The sequence below is a fragment of the Melospiza melodia genome, chromosome 5 (genome assembly GCF_035770615.1).
Source record: "Melospiza melodia melodia isolate bMelMel2 chromosome 5, bMelMel2.pri, whole genome shotgun sequence".
Taxonomy (NCBI): domain Eukaryota; kingdom Metazoa; phylum Chordata; class Aves; order Passeriformes; family Passerellidae; genus Melospiza; species Melospiza melodia.
The window spans coordinates 73,815,529-73,838,226 of NC_086198.1; the positions used below are offsets into that span (position 1 = coordinate 73,815,529).

A 22,698-nucleotide genomic window follows, 5' to 3' on the forward strand; every position below is an offset into this window, starting at 1 on the left:
AATTAACTAAAGCTGCATACATTGAAGAACAATAAACAACTTATTTAAACAATATTAACCATTTATATTGCTTATTGAGTTTTAGGAAAATACTCAGGAGAAAACCAGTCCTATCTACCACAATACGAAATGCTTCAAACAGTAAACAGTGGAGACAGCTATAAGGTTGTTCTTATCAAAAGATTAGAGGCTTTGACAAACACTTCAACAATGCTCAAGTGATTGTCACATACCATTCTATGATTCGAAAATAAACAAAACTTACAAATAGCACCACTAGAAAAGGAAGAGATCACACTACATTAAGAATCATTTGAAGAGGGATTAATAGTATACAGGAAATCTCCCTCCATCACCACCAGGTTCTGTGCAATTCTCTCCTTAGTGCTTCCAAATGAAGACACTGTTTCAAAAGAAGAGTTTAAAACTATATAACTGGAATAATACTAGTGCTTCTTGTGTCAGCTGGGATAATTAAACAGAAGTAAAATTCTTGTTCCAATACTCCTATTCCATATACGTCTTGGAGAAGGAAGATATTATTGTTTGGGTTTTTCATCATGCAGAAATAACAGAAATAAGACACAGATCAAATTATCTGTGCTAGACATAACTCAAAGACTACAAGAATACAGGTCAACTCTCCTGTTTGTCCTTCTCAAATATCAAAGGTTTTGACTAACAACCCCAAAGGTAAATAAATTAAGTTGAAGCTCATGGGTTTTTTTACATCTTTGTTGCCTTTTGATACTTCCAGACAACCTCATGCCCATTCATTAATCTGCTCCAGAGTACAATCTCTCAGGAGACTGTACTTGGGACAGCTGAAGAGTCATTAATCTCCAGTAAAATTGTAGGGTGGTATGACAATTAGATGCAGGTATAGAAGTGAACTAGCTTTACTTCTAGTAAATAAGAAAATCTCTGCCAGGTACCACAGCATGTATACTGAAAGATTCTATGGCCTGAAAGAACATCAAGTGCTCTGAGAGGGTAAGAAAACATGCCATTCCAAAAGGTAGAAAAACATCAGTTTATGACCATTACAATTTCATTTCAGTAATTTACACTATACTGTGCCAGATGACTGCCATAATCTCATACATCTGTAAAAGATTAATACCCTGATGTGTCACCTGCAAGTCTTCAGCATTCTCCTGTAAAGTTTCTGTTTCAAACCCAACTGATACCTGCTTGGCCAACAGCACTCTTGACAAAGTTGCTGACTTTACAAGCATTTGAAGTTTGTATGGATGAGACACTGGTATGGTCTGCTGGGGAATTCCAGTACTATTCTTTTGGGGCAGACATGGAGGAAAACGGCCATCTTAAGTATCATGTCTATCATACAACTGTTGTACACAATCTTCAAACCACATGAAATCAATTACTTTGAAAAACAAATGAACAGTGAGTGCAGCTGTTAGTTTGGACACAAGTCTATTCCACAGACTTTGGCTATTAAAACTTCTGCAGTAAAATTAACTGATCAAAGAAGGCAATGGGTAGTGTTTGTTAATAGAAAAGCACTAAAATTAAAAATTAACTCATATAAAACCACCAAAATGTCAACAATGAAATGTTCATCCTAGTGCAAAAATTTTTGGAAGAACTCTCTGTGTATATAATAAATACTTAGTGCTTTCCAAACTTATCACCCAATAATTTCATTTGGATATTTGCACCTCACTATACTATACCATAACGTGTGCTTTAAGGACATCTCAAATTATAAGCACAAGGTAAAAAGCAAGGTGAGCTGATGCCTCCTATCCAGGACACCAGTACACTTGATTTTGCACATTTAAACCCCCGTGGAATCTTACCATTGATCCTTCAGAATATCCAAACAAATGGCCCCAGTGACAGAGCTAATGTTAGGATGCCATATTTTGGTGATAAACCGCACCTAAAAAACAAGACAATTTTTTAAAACGAAAGCAGGAATTAAGTGCAGTATACTAAGTAAACATTTTAAATCCACCATTTTAAATAATAGTATGAAGAAATACTAATTTGGAAAACATAGTACTACAAATGGAACTAAGATGTGATATTGCTTATTTCAGGAGGCTTCAAGTTTGTAAGGCTGTCTGTTAGAGCCTGGCCTTACTCACAACAGACTACTGCCCATTCCAGCTCCCCAAACTCATCCCTAATTGCTTTCCCACATTCATGTGTTCACATCCCTGGATCACACAAAGCTACTTAGAAATATCCTCCAGCATACAAGTGTTTTCACAAGCAGATGGTCAAATACAGACTAAAAACTTCTAACATTACTAAAAGTGGGCTTTCTAGATTTCACAAAGTCCTAAACCCTTAACATAGAAACTGGATATCATTCACTGTTGAGCTAAACTGTTGGCTACAGATGTGTTGGAAAGTGGATGCTGCTACGTCTACAACCATCCTGTCTCATTACCTCATATGCAGAAAGCTGTTCACCAACCCAAAACTTAATCAGATTCCTAATATTTTTTTTGCTGTCGAAAGGATCTAGTCCCAGCATTCACTCATGAATCATGTCCATATTTTTACAGTAAAGTGTATTCATGTTTACAAAGCATTACTAAAACCGGGCTTTGGTGGTTTGGGTTTTCTGGGTATTTCAAGACACCAAGAAAGGTAAAAGCAGCACTTTCTCTTAAAGGTCTCAGAGACCAAAGCTGTCCTCAGAAAGGACATACGTGCCTTTGGAAATTCCCCCTTCATTTTCTTCATGTTGCACTGTAATTGTCTTCTAGTGATTCTGACCCATCTGTTTCTCATCTCCTCCTCACCCCAAACTCCTGAAAAACATTTTATGTATAGCACAGATCTTTTGACTTTTGCCCCTGACCTGCAAGCAAATCAGTGAAGAGATCACCTGCCAGGCACTACAGCAAAAGACCAGACATACAGGGCTATAATAAAATCAGTGCAATCCTGGTGTCTAAATAGGCAAGACCAGAACAGTTCTGCTTTCCAGGACAAAAATAAGCTATCATGTCAGCTGAGGCACTTATTAACTACCTCCACTCTAGAAATCACTTGGAAAATGTAAAAAGCGATGTAAATACTGAATAATTTCTCACAGTGAATGACTGCTAACAATGGCTGTCAAAGCACATACTGAACAAGCTAAAGAACTCTTCCAGATGAAAGGCAGGGCCAGACACAAGCAAAAAGGCTTCCAATTCAAGACTCCAGAATAAGAGTACTATGCTACAATGCACTGAGTTTCTAACAGCTGCCTGTGAACTCTGGAAATTGAGACCACCAAGCCCTAAAGCAGCAACTAAATCATGGTATACAGACTGATCTTTCAGCATCTGCAACCTGTTTCAGCTCTCCTTAATTTAGGTCCCAGCACAATGTGTGCAGATTAAAGAACTGAAGACCAACAGACATTTCTTTAAGATTTTCTGTGTCTTTTGCTCCATCCCCAAGGAAGTAATTCAAAGAACCTATGAGCAACTGACACCTCTCTCCTCCTTCCTCTTTCCCAGTTCCTTCCGAGTATTACATACAAGGGTGAAAATAATAAGAATCTAGGACATGTTCATGAAAGACCTCTTTCAAACAAAAAGCAAACCAATCAAGAAGTGGAGTCAGACAACTCAAGTGTCTACTGATTCAAGGCACTGAAGAGTGGACTAAATCAGGGCACAGGAATCTACAGCTGCACATGGCTGGAGAGAACATTAATCAGAGTGGAATGACAAAACTGAAGCTCTAGAAAGATGCAGTAAAGTTAAAAGGCCAGTAAGTTGTGAAAAATATGAGTGACTTTACCACAGCCGTTTCTCATCTCTCATCCACATGCATGTTATCTATTATATTTCTCTGTTGGTTCTTCAAGACACACAACACTACAAGTCTCTATTTAATTATTACTAGAAACTTGGTAGGTTAGATTCAAAAACCTTTTAAGTATAACTTATGGAGCCCAAGAGATTAAAAGAACCAATAAATCCCTATTACAACATTTCTTCAACAATGCTGAGGGGGAGGGAAGACAGCTGTACCCTCCACATAATTTAAAAGTACCTGAAAACTGTATTTATCTTGTCAGAAAAACATTACATTAGGGTCAATAATAAGGCCCAAGCTCCTCCCCCAAAATTTCCCAGTATGTACTTTTAGGAACAATCAGAGTGTACCTCTGACTAGACACAGTTTTGCATCCTGCTTTGTTTCTACCTAGATGTAACAGTTCCAATCCTTGTCTAGAAGTGAATTAAAAAAAAAAAAAAACAACAAAAAACCAAAAAACAACAACAAAACCAACAAAAATATCAACAAACAAACAAGTATATAAGAATACTCAAACCAAACTTGTTAGCCAAATTGTATTACCCAAAAATGTGTTTGCAGTACCTTAGGAGGATTAAACGGATATGTTTCTGGGATTTTTATCTCTAACTGATACCTTCCACCTGCAAAAGACAAGAACAAGTTGGAAATTATACCAAAAGAACATTATTCAAACTTAAGTCTTTCATGACACTAAAGCTTACACTTCTAAATGAGCTGATTTTCAAGTTAATTCAAATTCACCCAGCCGTATTAATTAGGACATTCATTTAGATTTCATCTATTTCACAAACAAATGCAATAAAGTCAGTTAGAAAAGCTGTGTTTGCTTGTGCAAATCACTACCTATATTTCTTAGGTATATTTATTGTGTACATTCTCATTTCCAGTCTTATCATTTCCATGCTTTATTTTAGTAAAATATACCGAAAATAAGAACCAAATATCTCCTAAACAGATGAAAAAAGAGGACACAGGAATATTCAGGCTCAACATGGGATATTACATTATTTTGGCTCTTTTCTGATACCTCATGACAAACTTTCTTCAAATTACACAATTGAAATTACCTGTATTTAATTTTAAACTTTTTGAAATTCAAATACGTTCAAGTAACTCTTTCAGAAAAGTTCCCCCACTTTGGGAAAAAAACAATAAAGGAGGTACCAGTGTTTAATTTTTATTATGTGCTACATTACCACCTGAAGTAGTTACTTCTGTTTCAATTCTGCCAGCACTTTGACACACCAGCATCATAAATACAACATGAAGAGCCAAAGCATACAATAAAGGATAACAGGAGCTTGAAGACTGAACCCCCTCCTACTGCCCAGTTTTAAACATTTCTCAGTTTGATTTCTTTGTCACAGTATCATTCCCTATCCTATTTCCATTATAGTTCTGTTAACATTCAAGTTCACTACCAATACTTATGTCTTCTGGAGCAATCTCAGACTATCTCTGGCTGCACAGTGAAGGCCATTTGCCAGGCAGCAGTTCAATGACAAAAAGAACAGGGTATTAAAAAACATACACTGATTTTTAGACATTTCATTTTTTATAAAAATTGAAAGCATTTATTCCCATTTGCATTTTTTTTTTCTTCAACCTGCTGCTCTTCTTTCAGAAACTTTTTCCCTCTGTCAGTATAATGTGTTACAATTTATACAATTTCTTGAATTAACGCTGAAGTATTTGCAATCTATTTTCCTTGAGATTTCCAGTGATTTACTCTGCAAATCAAGGTATACAGAACCAGCTCTCAAGTAGTTACAATACTGGCAGCGAGATGCACAGGGAAAAAAGGCCTTCAAGTACTCCTCTCAGCAGTTACAGTATATGGCATCTTTTCATCTGTGCCAAAAAACACATTAGTAGCTCCTAAGAGCTCTCATTTTTAAAATGTATTTCAGTCTAATACACTCCACCTGAAACTAGTTAGCATCAGTTTGGAATTTTACACTACTGCCTACAGCTGTTCTTTTTCTCACTTAACTCTAAAGTAACTTGAGACATTTTAATAGATAGTACTATATAAGAAAGACCAATAAATCCAAAATTATAACAGTAATGTCTATGTTGATTGCTTGTCTGCTCACAGGACAGCACAGGATAAACAGTTTTGAAGAAATACAGCAATAAGACACCTCAAGGAAGTTTGGTTTTCCTTTTCTTTGAACTGAAGCATAATTCAGCAGCAACTGTTTCTAAGAAAAAAACCAGCTGCACTCATCAGTCCTTCTACAATTTTGCTGCCACATCATTTTGTAAGGTAATATGCAATCTATCCTTAGGTATTATCATTTCTCCTGCTTACCACAAACTATTACAGTCTTCTGCCTAATAGGATATTCAGCCACCAATATCTTTCACCAGAGACTGAAGAGCTGGTAGTGTTATTTATACAGTATTGTTTTGCACTAAACTTTGAGGTTAAAAATACAGGCTTAAAGACATAACCCAAACAAATCTGTGATTTTTTAAATACTAAATTTAAAATACAAATTACTAATATATTAATTTCTGCAAGCCAATATTTCAGCATTTTTTAAGAGGATGCATATGTATGGCTTTTTTTGTGGCTATTTAATGCTTGAAATTGAATTAAACAGTAATGGCATAATATTCCTTCTGTAGTCCTACTGGAACAGGTCTCACAAGAGTTAGAGCAATTTTTAGCTATTTCCCTTGAAGAAATAACCTATTATAAATTTTGCAGTTGCTGTGGCTCACATGCAAGCTTGGCTTGAAATTAATAACAATATTACACAGGCTTTAAAAAAAAAATAACCTCAAAAAATCCAAACCCACAAAACCTCAACCTATCTACTGAAAAGCTCTTGACTCAAGTAAAATCCAGCAGCCATTAATCAAGTCTCTCAAAGGTCCTCTCTCCAAACACATTTTAACATTGGATGCAAATGTGTTTCAATTAAGTGGTGTCTTGCAATATTCTGGTAATTGATCAATATGAGTTGACACTACTAACAGATAAATAAAAGCTGTAAATTTTGTCAATAGATGGCATTCTTCCTCTCAGTCACTCTTAACTAATGTTCCAACATTACCTATAAAAAAATTTGCAGCAGCAGTTTGGTTTCAGATACCTCACCAACTATGGTCAACAACTGTTCTGTCACTTCACAATGGTTCTAGAATTCCCTCCTGTATCACAGGGACTGTCTGACCAGAACTACTGCATAAAACTTCTTCATAAAGCACTTCTTGCTGTGTCACTGTTCAGATTATAGATGACAAAACATCAGTCAGTAATTGTGCAGCATGCATAACTGCTATAGTCATAAAATGAAGACAAAAAACACTGGCACGCCCTTCATAATTATGTAAGGGAATAAATGCATATAACTATATTACAGAAATATTAACATTCCAAAGCAAATTATTCTAATGTCAGGAAACACCAGAAACTGGGCTGGCAGTAACTCTCATTTTGTTCCTCGAAGCATATGACTTCTAGATTAAAGTAAGCATACAATCACATTGCTCTTCCATGAGATCCCTGCCAAAATCAGAATAAACAGTAAGTTCAAACTCCCCCCCTCCCCCCCACCAAGGGGTATTTACTATATCCTCATAATTAAATCTACTCAAAGGTATGCAAGCGTGCATGCATTTCACATCAACAAATTCTGCACTAAACATATTGCTGTTTTCCACTAGCAGGATGTGCTGAATATCTGAGCACAGTACCCAGCTTTTGAAATTCTTGTCTACCTGAATCATTCAGCATCACACAGAACCCAGTTCTGCAGACAGATATTTCAATCTTTTTTTACCCTCCACATGAGCTGCTATACAGTTTTTAACTTATGTAACACTCATGAGTGTTACATATTTAATTTCAAATAACTCTCAATACATTCTCTAAAACAGGCCCATTTTATAAGCCAAGGTAATACTGACCTGGAGGGGGGGAAAATGGCAAGCTCTGACAAACCAACTGACCCAAGAAGGTTTCATTCTCTCTGAATGGAAAATAAACACCAAAACCAACACCCTTCTACCACCATTCAGATGTTTCCTAGTATTCAATTGCCTATATACAGATATTAAGTTATTACAATACTAAGTCTTGGATTTACAAGACTAAAACCCTCTGATTTTATAGATTCCCATATTATACTAAATTCTAACTAGAATGATTCCCTTCTCAATAGATCATCAGCATGAGTCTGTATTTTAGGTGAACATTCTCAATTTATTTGCCTGAGACTCTCCTTTTTATTGTTCTCCTTTTAAATTGAAGGAACATATCACAACCAGAATAAATTGTTTCCAGACATTATCATCTGTCAACTATACATCTGCAGATGATGAGATGGAGACACATGGGACAAGGGAGGGAGAGGGAAAAACCACCAGTATTTACTAGAATGTTGAGGGACTCTGGAATCTGCAGGGCACCCCCACCATTACAGCTGCTTCCACTTTTCTACTTTCTTTCTTCCAGACTAATTTCCCTTCTTGTCAGCTTCTGACATCCACCCCTGCCCAGTATTCTTCCATGTCAACCACTGTCAGGCTATTTCTTCCTTCTTTTCCTGTCCTGGGTCCCAAAGCTAGAGGGGAGACTCTCCCTGCTCTCAGTCCAATGCTACTGCACCAGCTTCTAGCCCAGAAAAGCAAATCACAAGGGATGTCCTCCATTAGGGAAGATGTGACAACCAGATTTTCATTAGCAGTCACTAATGCTTTTGAGTGCATACACTTCCTATAGCTGTAAAACAATTTCCAGGTACTTTCCCCACCTGATGAAAATTTGTTTTTTCAAAATAATGACAAATGGCATGTGTCCAATCTCAAGGGAATACTAAAGTCTCAGTGTTAGCTCAAAGGCATAGAGCAACTAGAGCACCTGAAGAACATGCAAAATAGTTTCATATTCCAAAAAAAACAATTTATTTGCCTGAGACACTCCTTGATACTTTTTTTTTGAAAGTACAAATTCAAATCAAAGTAGATACCTGGCATGGAAAAGTGAAGTAAAACTATGTTTTAAAGCCATTCAAATTTTTTATTTAAAAATTAAAAATCCTTACTTATCATGAAAGAACTTTAAATAGAAGGTATGTCTGCCAGTTCCATATATATTATACACAAAGTTTACAAGTACCAACACTATTGAGTAATTTTGTATCTCTGAAGAAGCATGTTATACTAGCCTCTGTTAAAGCTTCTTTATGGAAGTTACCCTGCTTTTACCAGACTGTAAGAGATGCATAATTAGTAATACCAGCTTTAATAAACTAGAAAGTCAGTAAGGTATAATTTTTGAAGAGAGCTAAAGATATGAAGCTCTACTTACAGACTCCCCCACATCAGTATAAATTAAGTACTGGAACACACAGATGCCCAAAATTAATCCCAAATTTAACTTGCAACAGCATCTCTGCTTGAGATGGGAGAAATGCAATGTTTATGAATGATCACCACTCTAGATCACAGAAATACATGCACAGTTAATACATGCACTGAAGCTAAGTTTCTTAATGCTTCATGGTTAAGGAGCTCAAGCTCTCAAGACAGTAAACAAACAACTAGAAGTCAGAATTATACCAATTAAACCACTCTGCTCATATTTGTAAATTAACCTTGATATGGGATAGTCTATCCTACTGCCAAACAGATCTCTCCTCAGGGAACACAGAAGCTGAACTGAAAGAGTTTTTTAAGCTTATTTAAAAAAAAAAACAAAACACTATTTTAAAACATGTACCTCTACATTTTATACTGTAATTATTTTTACAAACAAAGCATCTCAAGACACATGACTTGAAATGTACAACAATTGCATACACAAAAACTTTACTTGCCTTCATATGGTGTGTCCGGAGGTCCTGCTATTTCTCCTCTTAATTCTGTAAAATTCTCATCTACAAGATCTACTTTAATTTGATTTTTGCTCGTCTTAAAAATAAACAGAGAAACAAAGAATCATAAGTAAGCATTTCACATACAAATTTCCCCCAAAATATGCTGCTTTAAATTTTTAGAACAGTACTTTAAAGTAAGTAAACATTTAAAAATATAGTAACCTAAAGTTAATAGCTATCTTCCAGTTGAAATTTTACTTCATTAAAAACAGACTACTTCTGAAGCATTAGAAACTTCAGTACTATTTATACTATCACTAGAATATGCAAAGCAATCCAGCAACATATCTAAAATTGTACTTCAAAGTTGACTACATTTTAAAATGACTGTGATCTTTCAAATCAGCTATTAATTCTACATATCTAAATTATAAAATTAAATTGACCAAATTACACATCAGTTCTTTTCACATTTAGACCAATTTATTTCAAAACAGACATTTGTCACTTGCAATGGAGCACAAAAAGACTTCCCCAAACAGAGTAGTATTTTTAACATTACGAAGATCTAAACAGAATATTTTAGTCTTAAGATCATGTATATCTTTAATATTTAGGCATAAGATACAATTTACTTTATGCACTTGAATTTTATTGTCACCTCCTCAACATTTTCACACCCCATATGAACTTCTCTACAAAATAAAAATAATGTACTTTGATACTGGAGAAAACATATGTTTTTCCAGAAACAGATTCCCCAGAAATGTTTGGCTAGAACTACTCGTGCCATTGAATTTGCTTTCCAGGTCCAGAGAGCAGTATTAGTGAAAGCCATGAATCTCCCAGCCAGTAACTTTTATTGGGGAGTTGCAAAGCACAATCTCCTTTTAGAAAGATGTACCATCAAGTTTTCAGAGGTAAGGAATTACAGGTTTTTCCATTCTGCTACTTCTGCATACTGTGCTCACTGACTGCAATACAGATTTCTTAATTCCTGTGTTATTTTCTTGCAAGAACTGTTAGCATCTTTTCAGATCTTTTAAAATTGTTCCAACTAGTTCTATACAGCTGTGATTCTTCTCACCCTCAGAGTAAAAGTGGTTGCTGGCAACTACTAGAGAAGGATTAAGTCATATAAAGCTGCTGGGTGCCACGAGCTGGTTCCTGAATCTACCAGTGATATGAACCATTAGGCACACAGCATTCACTGGACAACAGCTGGGAAATTACTTCTGTTTCTTTCCTGCAAATGTTCTATTCAATCAGTCCCACCAAAACAAAGAGTGCTCTTCTGACCAGGTATGTCCACAGATATAAAGAAAAATCAAAGATTAGGTAAAAGTTTCACCATGTAAAAAATTCTAATTCACTAAATTAATCCAATAGTGAACTGGGAGCTTTTAACATCTGTAGTTACATACATTTGTATTTAAAACTTAAGATCCCTCCAATCCACACAAATGAGGCAGCACCTGCAGCTCTCCACAACAGCCAGGCACTGTCAAAAATTCTCTCTCTGAATTTGAACTTGATCTTATGTGACCTATCTTCTTGCAAGCTTTCCAACATCACTTTTAATTTTTTGCTCTCATGCTTCCAACTGGCAGCTTGGTCCAACACCTCACAATTCTTAAAAGCTTTCTCAAGTACAATTAGAAGTTACAATCTACTTATCCCCACTTGTGACAGCACTGCTTCCCAGCTTCAACAAGTTTTTCATATATCTAGTATTTATTCCCCTTGTAAAATAGATAGCATTTACACTGATTTTCCAGCCTTAATTTTGCTTTAAACGAGATGAAATTCTAATCTCACCATACTGATTTTTTTATAAAAGGTTCACTACTATGTCCCATGATCACCTAACCAGCCCTGCATACACAAATTTAGACAATGTCTCAGAATCTGTGCCATGAGCACTCTGTTGCACCCACTGAAGACACATCACAACCAGTATAACCTAAGAAAGATGAAATCTGTCTTTTTTATGGCAGCATGAAAAGGCTCAGATCAAGAGACAAGAGTCCCAGCAAGGATTCCTGCAGAAGTTTTTGTCCTCTCCAGTGACTGCACAGAGCTTTGTCAGAGGTACTGCCCCTGTGCATGGACTCTTCATTGCCAAAGCAGCAGAGTGGGTTAAATAACCAATACAGGTGAGTCACTGTAACTCTCTGTGCGGGTACTGCAGTCACTCAAACCTCAGCTGAGCTTCTCCTGCTCTCCCTCAGCCAACATCACCTGGCAAGCTCCACCTTGACACCAGGAGTTCTTGTCCTTTGCAAATAACTTCTCATTTAGAGGACTGTACTAATAGCAAACAGGATGAATTTCAATGATACAATCTATGGTTAATCCATGCTGCAGCTTGCTTCATTTCCTACTTCACATTCTGCTTTTCCTCAGTGACCTCTTGCACACTCTTGTAGCAGCCTGGATATCCTCCTTCATATTCAGTTTCAATTAGTATTACACTGGCTGTTTTTCACAACAAATCCTTTCCAACTCCACAAATTTGTTTAAAAGCAATCAAACACACGGTCTGTCCCTAAGATCAGTTTCTTTCAGCAGTCAGTGATCCTGGTTCCCACTTTGAGATGACTGCTTCCATTACTACAGCTGTAGCTGTCTCCATGCCCTTATTTGCTGTGCACAGCACCTTAAGGAAAAACAGCAATACTGTACTGTTTTATTGCAGGGATTAACTTAATTTTGTATTCATGTTTAAATTCTACCATGTCCTCCATATACCAAATTAATTTTTTCTTCAAATAGCTGAAGATCCTTTGTTCCATGTTATTCTGACACTTTTCAAGGTTCAGCTCAGCTTCACCTTGACAAGTATTGCTTTATCCTTCATTCCTGGAGAAACAGCACCAAAGTGATTATTAAACAAATTAAATCTGGAGTGTTTTCCTACAACATTTCTCTTTAATGAGGATCATGTAGGATAAAATTACCTAATTTTAGCAGTTCTACAAAACAAATCCTTCCCTCCACCTCTACCAACAATAGTGGTCTTCAAAATTTTTCTAACACCAATAATCTTAGCACAGAATTTATGACTCAGCTTGTGATCTCACACCCCAAGTTGATTTTCCAGAAGCAGTCCTACAAAGACCTCAATACACTTCCACCCCAAGTCTAAAACAGCCTCACCTCCCGTTGATCCAGTAACAATTTAGTGACTAATTCACTGGGCTAGCAATTCCTGAAATATGAGCCATGCCATTACTCACAGCATTTATTTCCATAATTTCAGAGCAGAATTCTGTAACAATGCAGTGCACAGAAGTCCATCAGTTAAATCCTTCTCTAGAAATCTACAAGTTCAACACTAGCAGAACTTTCCATTATCACACCTGAAAATCATTTTGATCAAGACTGATCAAAAAAACGCAAACAACAAACAGAACACAAGACAGAGAGAAAGGAAAACTGATGCAACAATTTTCTGTTGCATCATGCAAGGGAATGCATGATGCCATTCCCTCTGTTTTTCTTGATAGTCTGGATGGATTATGCATAGCCATTTTTCTTTTTAATTCACACTGGGGTCTAGTCAAAAGATTTGTTGTCTTTTAGACCAGCTCAACTGCTAAGATTCTTTTTGCAATGCTACAGTCCTGCTTAACCAATTTTATTGGAAACCTTGTGGAAACTAAACCCAAGTTTAAGAGTAAACTAAAAGTATGCTGCAGACAAGTTGGAGAAGATTCATACGATGACCTTTTATTCACTACTAAAAGCTTTATCTCTAAAAAGTAACCCAAATTAATCAATCCTTCATGAAGTGTCATTCTGTGAGCATCTTCCAAAGACAGGACACTTAATCACAGTAACCATTTATCGATAATATTTTGTCTTCACCTGCTTCCTCTTAAAAAAATTCCAGAATGATACTGTCTAATTTCATGTTTTAGTCACTTCCTTGCAAAGAACACACAATCCACTCCACCAGAAAATATGAAGAGTAAGTTCTGCCACTGTGAAGACAAACACACATCTTCACCTCTACTAAAATCATTTTAGAGAGCAGCTCTGGACTCCATAATATTACTCTCAGCAGATAACAAGCTCTTCTCTTCTCCTTACTCACCATAGTCTACAGGCCTCAATAAGGAGGGCCTGCCCATACTGAGGGCCTGTCTGCCTTCTGCAGGAAATCCAACCTTTTTCCTGAGCTTTCAATACCATTTCCTTCTCTCTTCTTCAACCTGCCTTTAGAAACCTCTTTCATTTCTTCATGGCCTATTATCCTCTTCACTAGTCCAGTACCTCTACTCTTAAAAATCCAGTGTTTTCCTTGACATAAAAAAACAGACAAAACCATTACATATCAACACAAAAGAGCATATTAAGATAATAAAAACTGCATTGTTCTTCTGAATTTTATTTCTCACAAACAAAATACTATTTACTAGATTTACTAAAAGCAGAAGAAAATTATATATTCAAAGTTTGATCCTGGGTAAGTCTACTTCATAAAGACTGAAGCAGAGCAAACAGCTTTTTAGAAATAGGAATTATAATTACACCAGAACTTTTTATGCCTTCTAAAAAAAGCCTCCAAATTCTTCAGTTATTTTGATAAGGGACTACTAGATAGTGAATCTCAAGTAATCTGCATAAAAATGCCTATTATCAGAGCTGGTGATATATGGACAGATACTGGTAGGCTTAACTAAAAATTAAAGAATAAGATGTTTCTAATAATTTTTTCTTTAATTACATGGCCAGCAGTCTTGACATGTGTTGAACTCTCTTGAGTAGAAGCAAAAAAACTCAAACAAACCAACCCAAACTCCAAATAAATCCCTCACATTTCCATGTCAGCCACGGCTACCAAACATCATAAACTTAATACTGGATGATGGCAACATACAAAAAAAGTTTTGAGTGAAGTTTTCCTAGAACCAATCAGCTCTACCTACTCCCCCCAGGACAATTTATTGACATCAGACCCTCAATCCCTATATAATAAATTACTCTACAGAAACATGAATGCATCCATTAGCAAACATAATATGTTTTTAACTATTGGTGCCAAAACTAAAAAAGAAAATTATGTTTATTAGCAATATTAGTAACTTCAGCACGTTATTTTAAAAACAATAAAGCAGTGTCAAACTGTGACTTGCATGTTCCTGATCTGTCTCTCCTTACATATTTAGATACCATGTGCAAATTCCAATCAAGCATCTTTGGGTATAAGGGACAAGGTGATAAATACCATTTAGAAAAACAGAAAACAAGACACAAAATCACCTTAAACAGAATAAGATCTGGAAATTAAAACCTAGTGGCTACTTCTGAATTATGTTGTATGTGGGGAAAAAAACCTCCAACAACAACAAAAAGAACAAACAAACAAAACCAAACCAAACAAAATCACAAAACCCTGCTATTCCACACAGGAATTAATTACCTACAGTCTGTGATTTTACTGGTCTTATAAAATTATTTATACATACTCTATATTGGATCAAGTGCTGTTATTTTTGGTTAATTTACTTTGTTTTACAGAAGATAACTCAGAAAACTCTAGAAATAGATGCATGTATGTACATAAACAAAACTAAACCAGAAAAAACTAGCCTGAAAATATACATATATGTGATAAATGATGCATACAAACATTGCACTAAAATCAGCTACGTATTAAAACTTTGTAATCATTCAGGGCTTTAAGACTAGCCCCTTACACACTAAGAAAGAGTTTTAAGGAAGTGACAAAAATCTTTAAAAATGTACATGCAAAATTTCAGCAAAAATTAAGAAATAAACTTAAAAACTTTCTCTGGAATTTTCTCAACCAAGGACAAAGTTTGTGAAGGAGGTTTTGTATACGCAAAATGTTTTCAATCACTAATTGTTTCCCTAATCACAGAAACAAAATAAAATTACTTCTTTATCTTTGTGACAGGATTTTAAAATTTTTGATTCATCCATGAGGTAAACTGGCAATAACCACTTTTGAACCCACTAAAATATAATAAAAATTTAGTTACTTCTTTAATTACAACCATGACTTACAAATGTGAAGTAGGTACTTTTGAACATCCAAACATTTTATACTGACATTACAAAGTTCAATATTTAATAAGCCAAATTAAGTGAGAAATCCTTCACCCTAGTCTGAAGCCATGATAGCAAAATTAAATTGTTGTACTATAAAGTTACTAGTGCCTTATAAACTCTTTTTACCCTCCCACTCATTTTATATGCCAACACAACAGTCTTATTCTACATCAAAACCTCTCATGAACATATTTCACCAGATTTACAGAAAAAGATCACCTGACTATCCCTGTGAAATCCATAACATGATTTTTGCACAAGGCCATAAGTACTCTGAGTCAACTTGTTTTGAGCAAAAGACTCCAATATTTCAGCAGCAATTTACTCCAGAAAACAATCATTTAAATAAATTAAAAACCAAAACCAACTCCATCCTTCTTATCCTATTTACCAACTCTTTGCAAATCTGTGGATAAATATTCAAAGGAATTTTGCTTTGCAATATTTATCTTGTTACTTTCTTATGTTCTTTTGCTAAGGCAGCATTCTGAACTTATTCCAAATGGTTCAGGTCTCCCTCCTTCACTGACACACTAGAAAGGAAGATTCCTAATAAAGGCTTGTGTCTTCAGCTGCTGTCTAAGAAGTCAATACCAGACTCTCATCTCCCTTCTTTCCAAACTAACACTTTCCTTTCTTAACCCCCTTGCTACCCCAGAGCAGGCCAGAGTAATTACACTGCATCCACTCAGTTCCCTCTTTCACAAGAAATGGGAAAACATAAAAAAGGGAGGTGTCACTCAAGAAAGCAAAGTGCAGTGTACTGTCATGCAGAAAAACAGCAAATTCAACGTACCAAAAAAAAAAACAAACCAAAAACCAGTTTTATAATCCCACTGCCACCCCCTCAATGAGCTACCAAAGCAAGAGGGAACAGTTCAATACTTCCAAAATATTCCTTCAGACTCACTCCAGCTTAAAGCCAAAATCAAGTGCATACCCTGAGCCTATTATGATTAAGAGAAGCAGAAATGCCACATAACCAGCACAGTGCTATGAAGCACACAGGCTGCACTAGCAGCTGAGCTCAGCAGGTCACATCTGCATTCTAGAGCAAGGGCCTGCTGACCTTCAACGCACAGAGCAGCCACAGAAACAACCCAGGGCTGGGGCAGGGCAAAGAGAAGAAACACTTCCGTCAAAAGCACATTAAAGAGCAGTTCTCTAGATAAGAAAGGGTCAATACCAAGAAATACATTTCCTTAAAATGCTCCCATGTTCTTTAAACCTATCAATAATTTCAGTCATGGAAGTTCTACCAAATTTCACATTCTATTTCATCCCCCCATATCAACATAGATTATGTGACATATTACATCTGTCCTAGTAAAACTAGGTGACATTGGTTTTGCATACTATTTGTTTCATTTACTGATAAAAATACTATGTTACTAATAAGTAACTTGTATTTTAATGTATCTAAGGAGCTACAAGCATGAATACTGTGTGAATTCTGTATTACTGTTGCTTAGACAGTCTAGAATGTTCACATCTATCACAATATAAAAGAACAATACTGAGGGATATTCTTTTCCTGTCAGAACACAAAACATCTCAAATATTAAAACCATCTTCATTTTTCAAGAGTTAGACCTGTAGCACCACAAAGTTTTAGCACAATTTTTTTAAATTTAAGGTAGGTAAATACCCACTCCTGCTAATGTTCAGCTGTTGAAACATCACTCTACCAAAACACTTAAGACACTGTGCTTCCACAGTGCCTTAAACCAGCCTAACGGTGGCCAAGGTCCTACTTCCCTTTTTATCACAGAATTAATGTCAACGAGGGGGTAAGATTTTGTAATAGCACTCACACAACTGCACAGCAAACATCTGAAATAAGCACACATTAGCAAGACAGTTCTTTCACTTTAACCCAACCCCTGATTTGATTCACCACTGAACACTGCAAGTAAGAGAAGAAGCACAAAAACAGGAAGAAGAGATGAGTCTGGAAGAGGAATGTGACACTGCTCCCTGGAACTGCCTTAGGACTAGTTAAAAGAATTCTGAAACTTCAGCTCCAGTGTCTGTCCAAACTATTTCTGACTAACCCATCACATCAGTCTGGGAGACCAGAGGTGTGACTGCCCCAGCTCTTGTGGCAGAAGCCCCAAGTGCAGTTACACAGTCACTGCTCGTGTCACTGAGGGACAGTGTGGGGACACTGGTAAAGCTGTGCCAGCCATGAAAGGTGTGTCCATAACTGCTCATGCTCTCTCCTGCACTCCTCTAAGGGCCCCTGCACAGGCCATGTCCAGCTATGCAGGATACTGACAGGCCCTCAGAGCACAAACTGTGTGCAAGAGCCTGCTAAGATACTCGACATCAGTGTGGGCACAGTGCAAAGGACTCCTGCTCCCTTCAGAAGAGCAAGGGCTGAAAGAAAATATGCATTTTTCCTATCTTTTAAGCATGGTTCTGTTTTTGATGTAGAACTGAAATACCCTGCAGATAAAGCACGCTTTAATAATAATTTTGAACCAGTCTTTGAATTAGCCATATTATGAACATACAAACCCATTTGATGCAGACTCTGCAGTAAATTCCATGTATCTACCCTACTTAGGTTAGCAATTCTACATATGAAGGAATCACAGGATTCAGTTCATTTTAAATTGATTATGCTAATTCAATCACAGTCTCAGAGCTTGAAGACTAGCAAAAATAGCTCAAGAACAGTTTTTCTGTGCTAGCTTCCCACATGGACACCCTTATTCCAAAGTGGAAGGGCTTACCTAAACACCATGAAGGCTCTAAGAGCCTCCCAAGAAAATACAACCCAGCTACCATGATTTCCATTCATGTATGCTGCCTTATTCCATCACAGCCTCCAGTACTTTAACACATCCTAACACAGCAAAAACTCAAAAATACTTCCTCACAGCTCCTTTTCAGCTAAAAATAAAAAGTAAAATATTATCAGCTTGAACTAAAATACCTGTTTAAGTAAAATATGGACTAATGTATTTGTGTGTTTGAGTTTCTTCCTCCCTTCCTGAAACATTCCATAGATGTATTTAGAATCTGAAGGCATGTTACCTTAAACTTGTTTCTTTAAAAGTAATTAGACTTACAGTCTTTCATTAGTCTTTCCCAATCTGAACTGTTGATCATACTGGCTAATAATGAATAAAAATTATGAAATAGTGACCTTCAATTAGTTTCCTACATATTTTGTGACAAATAGACAGGATAGCCCTTATTAGCCATCCAACAGAAGAATGACACTCAGGATGAGCCCGGCTCTCCCAGATGTTGGCACAGCCAAACTGGAGTTACACTGCAGGCCTGACTTTTACAGTGTCCCATAAAGCACAACACTGAATGAAGCTTCCTCTGCAGCCACTGACACTCACAGCATCTCCCTCCTGTGCAGACACTGAAGGACAGACAGGAGCAATCCATTACTTTAGCAGAATTCTGTTGCAATATACTAAAGAAAGTTACTTTTGCTACTCACAGAGATACTTTATTTATGATGCAGATATTAGTTCATTAAATACTCAGGGCAAGCATATTCAAGTGCTCCCAACTCTAATATTACAAATATTAACACTGATATAATCTCAAAGGAAAATTTTGGATAAATCAAGACTGCAGAAGTGGACTACATCCAACTCAGAATATTCAGTGATTCTGTGAAACCTCCCTCGAGTGCCATATAGAATATTATCTGCCAACCTTCCTACTCTTTGCCATAAAATAACTGAGTCGATTCCTTTGCTATATCTAAACTGCAGAAATTTTACTTAGCTTGTCAAAGACAATGAGATAGCCTGCCTGTTAATGATAAACTTTAACCTAAAGCATTTTCTCAATTTAATATCAGCAGCAATTATTAGTGTAAAAGTGATGAAGTATAATGACAACAGTCCTTATTAGGATTATGGAATCCAGGAATCTAAAGACCATTTAACAGGTAAATAATTTAAGAAACACTCTAAGTACTTGCACTAGCTTAATGAAAAATAAAGACCACTGGACTGTTACCCAGCAGTTTCTTGCAGTTTATACTTACACAAATTTATTATGATAAAATGTTAACTTTATTTAAATCTCATACTACATAAAGTGAACTAACCTTAGGACTCGTACACTTCCTTTCTATTAAAAGAACTCCTGAAAACAAGCACAGAAGAATGAATGCAAGACTGGAATTGGTAAAGGACTGGCTAATTTTTAGCACTGCTTTAGGTTCATAGAGGGTTGTTATCAGAGGGTACCATCATCAGCTCCAATCTATCCCCTGGTCCTAAACTGATTAATCCACTCCTGTAACGAGGGACTGCTCTCCTTCCTCAGGTTTTTATGACATTACCAAAAACAACCAAATGAGTCTGACTCCAATGCAGACTTAGGTTTTTCTGTTTTCCACTTACTCCCAAAATGTTTAGGATTCTGCCAACTGATATGTAGACCACTCACTGGAAATCTGGACCCAACTGGATACACAATAACATAAAAAAGTCACCAAGTGACACAGGCAAAAGCAATAGATCTATTCTTCTCTGCACAAATATTCTGCTACCAGTGCTTGGCAAACTCATAGGTCTGGTCAAAGGATCACTGACATATATTTTAAATCACAGACTTAATGCTAGTACTGATTAGTATCTACATAATACTGTTCCTAAAAGTGCACTGGTATTATACTCACAGAATTTGAGGACCAGCTACATGGTTCAGGTAAAGGGGTGTTAACTATAAATAAACCTAATAATTCTGAAATACCACCCCACGTGTGAGAATAACATGCAGTTTTTTCATCACTTATGGACAAACTCATTTGATGGCAAAGATGTACAGAACCATTCTCTGTTATTCCCCAGTACAAACTAGAAGATGTAACCAACACACCCCAGATAGGATTAAGGAAACCAAAGATGCACAGCAATGGTGTTTCACTATTCTTTTTATGCAGTTATAGGAAACAGGTCTAGACCTTGTCTTGCCTAAAACTGTAGGCATGGCTAAAAACACAGCAGACAAAATTATTTTTGGTGATGTACCAAAGATCTCACAAACAACTACTTTAAAGTTAAGATAATCTTCACATTTCAGAGAAATGAAGCTTAAAGAAGTAGTACAAATCTTGTATTTGTTCTACTTTTAGGGTTCCAAACTAGAACTTGTTCAACATAAAAACCCTGACAGCATTGCATCTACCAGAAAAACCCAGCCTCCAATTTATCATACAATAGTGAAAATTTTTAAACTAAAAGAAATGGTCTGCTTCAAAATTTTTCTATTTGCTTACAGGGAAAGGCTTTACCAGATGTGGCAACAGAGTTGGAACCCTTTTATGTTCTCTTTGACAAACAGAAGCAGTAATTAAAAACCAAACTTATACTAGAGATTCTGTAATCATGCAGGTAGAGACAGCTGGGTGGCTTCTAGTCCCTACCTCCTGCTCAAAGCAAGTCCAATATGAGCAAGTTGTTTAAGAATGTGTTGAATTTTGAACAACTCCAAGCACAGAGACTCTGCAAGCTTGCTGATCACACTGCTTAAATGTTTGACTACTACCATTGTAATTTCTTTTCAGTGTCTAGCCAGGATTTCCCATGTTGCAGTTTGTGTCTGCCACCTCTTACCATATTCCCATGCACTTCTGAGACAACTCTGGCTCTTCTCAGGAGTCTCTTATTAGGCATTTATAGATAATAGGAAGATGTCCCTCTCAATAGTTCTCTCAACAACATCAACTCTCTCACTGTCTTCTCACACACCCTGTGCTCTTAACCACCTTGACAATTTTCTGATCAGTTCATTTGTGTTTGTATCTGAACACAGAACACCACAGTGTTCTCTCAAGCAGAGAACAGAGGTGAAGTATCACTTCCCACAACTCACTGGCTACACTCTTGCTAATGCAATCCAGTATGTGGTTGGACTTCTTTGCCACCATCACGTTCAACTGGCTTTTCACTAGGTCATGAAGTTCTTTTCCTGCTAGACTGCTTTCTTTCCAGTCAGTCTCCTGACTGTACATATGGATGCATGGAGTTACTTCCTCCCAGGTGTAGCACTTGGCACCTACCTCAGCTGATCTTCAAAAGGTTCCTGCCAGGACATTCATTTCTCCAGCCCACTAAGATTCCATTTTGCATAGCAGCCCCAAGCTTCACACACACTTTTTTAATCATATGCAGGCCTTTGGTACCAATATAATAATGACACTTTAGGCATTCTTATGTTTACACCTTTTTTTACCTTTATGCCTCTCAAGCAACTAAACACACTCAAGCTTTTTTCACAGTTGTCCTGGTTTTGGCCACAACAGAGTTAATTTTTTCCTAGAAGCTGATACAGAGCTGGATTTTGGATTTAGTCTGTGAATAATGTTGATAACACACTGATGTTGCTGGCTACAGCTTACTCTAAGTCAAGGACTTTATAGTCTCCCATGCTCTGCCAGTGAGCACAGGAACAGCAAGCCAGGAGGGTGCATGGCCAGGACAGCTGAGCCAAACTGGCCAAAGGGATGTGCCATCCCACAGGATGTCACACTCAGTACAGAAACTGCGGGGATTGGCTGGGAGCTGCTGATTGCTGCTGGGATGGGCTGGGAACAGATGAACAGGTAGTGAGCAATTGCACTGGCATCCCTTGTCTTCATCCAGCTTTATTCTTCTCTCTCTTTTTGTAATCTTCCTTTCCATTATTTTTACTATATTTTACTTAAATTATTAAACTGCTCTTAACTCATGGGTTTTCTCTTTTTTCCAATTCTTCCTAGCCCATTGTGGGGAGTGGGGTATCTGACTGAGCAGCTGCACAGTCCTTGCTGCCCCCTGGGATTAAACAACGACAACAATCCCACTGCACTCACTAAACTTCTACTGATTTCAACGGGACTATTCTTACAAGTCAAAGGTTAAGCACATGTATCACCACAAAATGGAAACTGTTTAAAATACGTATGTTGCTGGCTCAGGAACCATAATAGAAGAAAATTCATTCTTATAAATACCTGCATTGC

At 36.8% G+C, this 22,698-nt stretch overlaps 1 protein-coding gene across 2 annotated transcripts in view; it reads right to left on the reverse strand.

The window, feature by feature from the left end:
* UBE2K (ubiquitin conjugating enzyme E2 K) overlaps positions 1–22,698 on the reverse strand; it is a 44,164-nt gene that overhangs the window by 17,170 nt on the left and 4,296 nt on the right. For both annotated transcript variants that reach the window (XM_063157401.1, XM_063157402.1), the window contains exons 2-4: positions 9,633–9,726; positions 4,363–4,421; positions 1,827–1,909 (exon numbers count right to left, since the gene is read on the reverse strand). In XM_063157401.1, the coding sequence (XP_063013471.1) occupies positions 1,827–1,909; positions 4,363–4,421; positions 9,633–9,726 (236 nt within the window). The remainder of the gene's footprint in view (positions 1–1,826; positions 1,910–4,362; positions 4,422–9,632; positions 9,727–22,698) is intronic.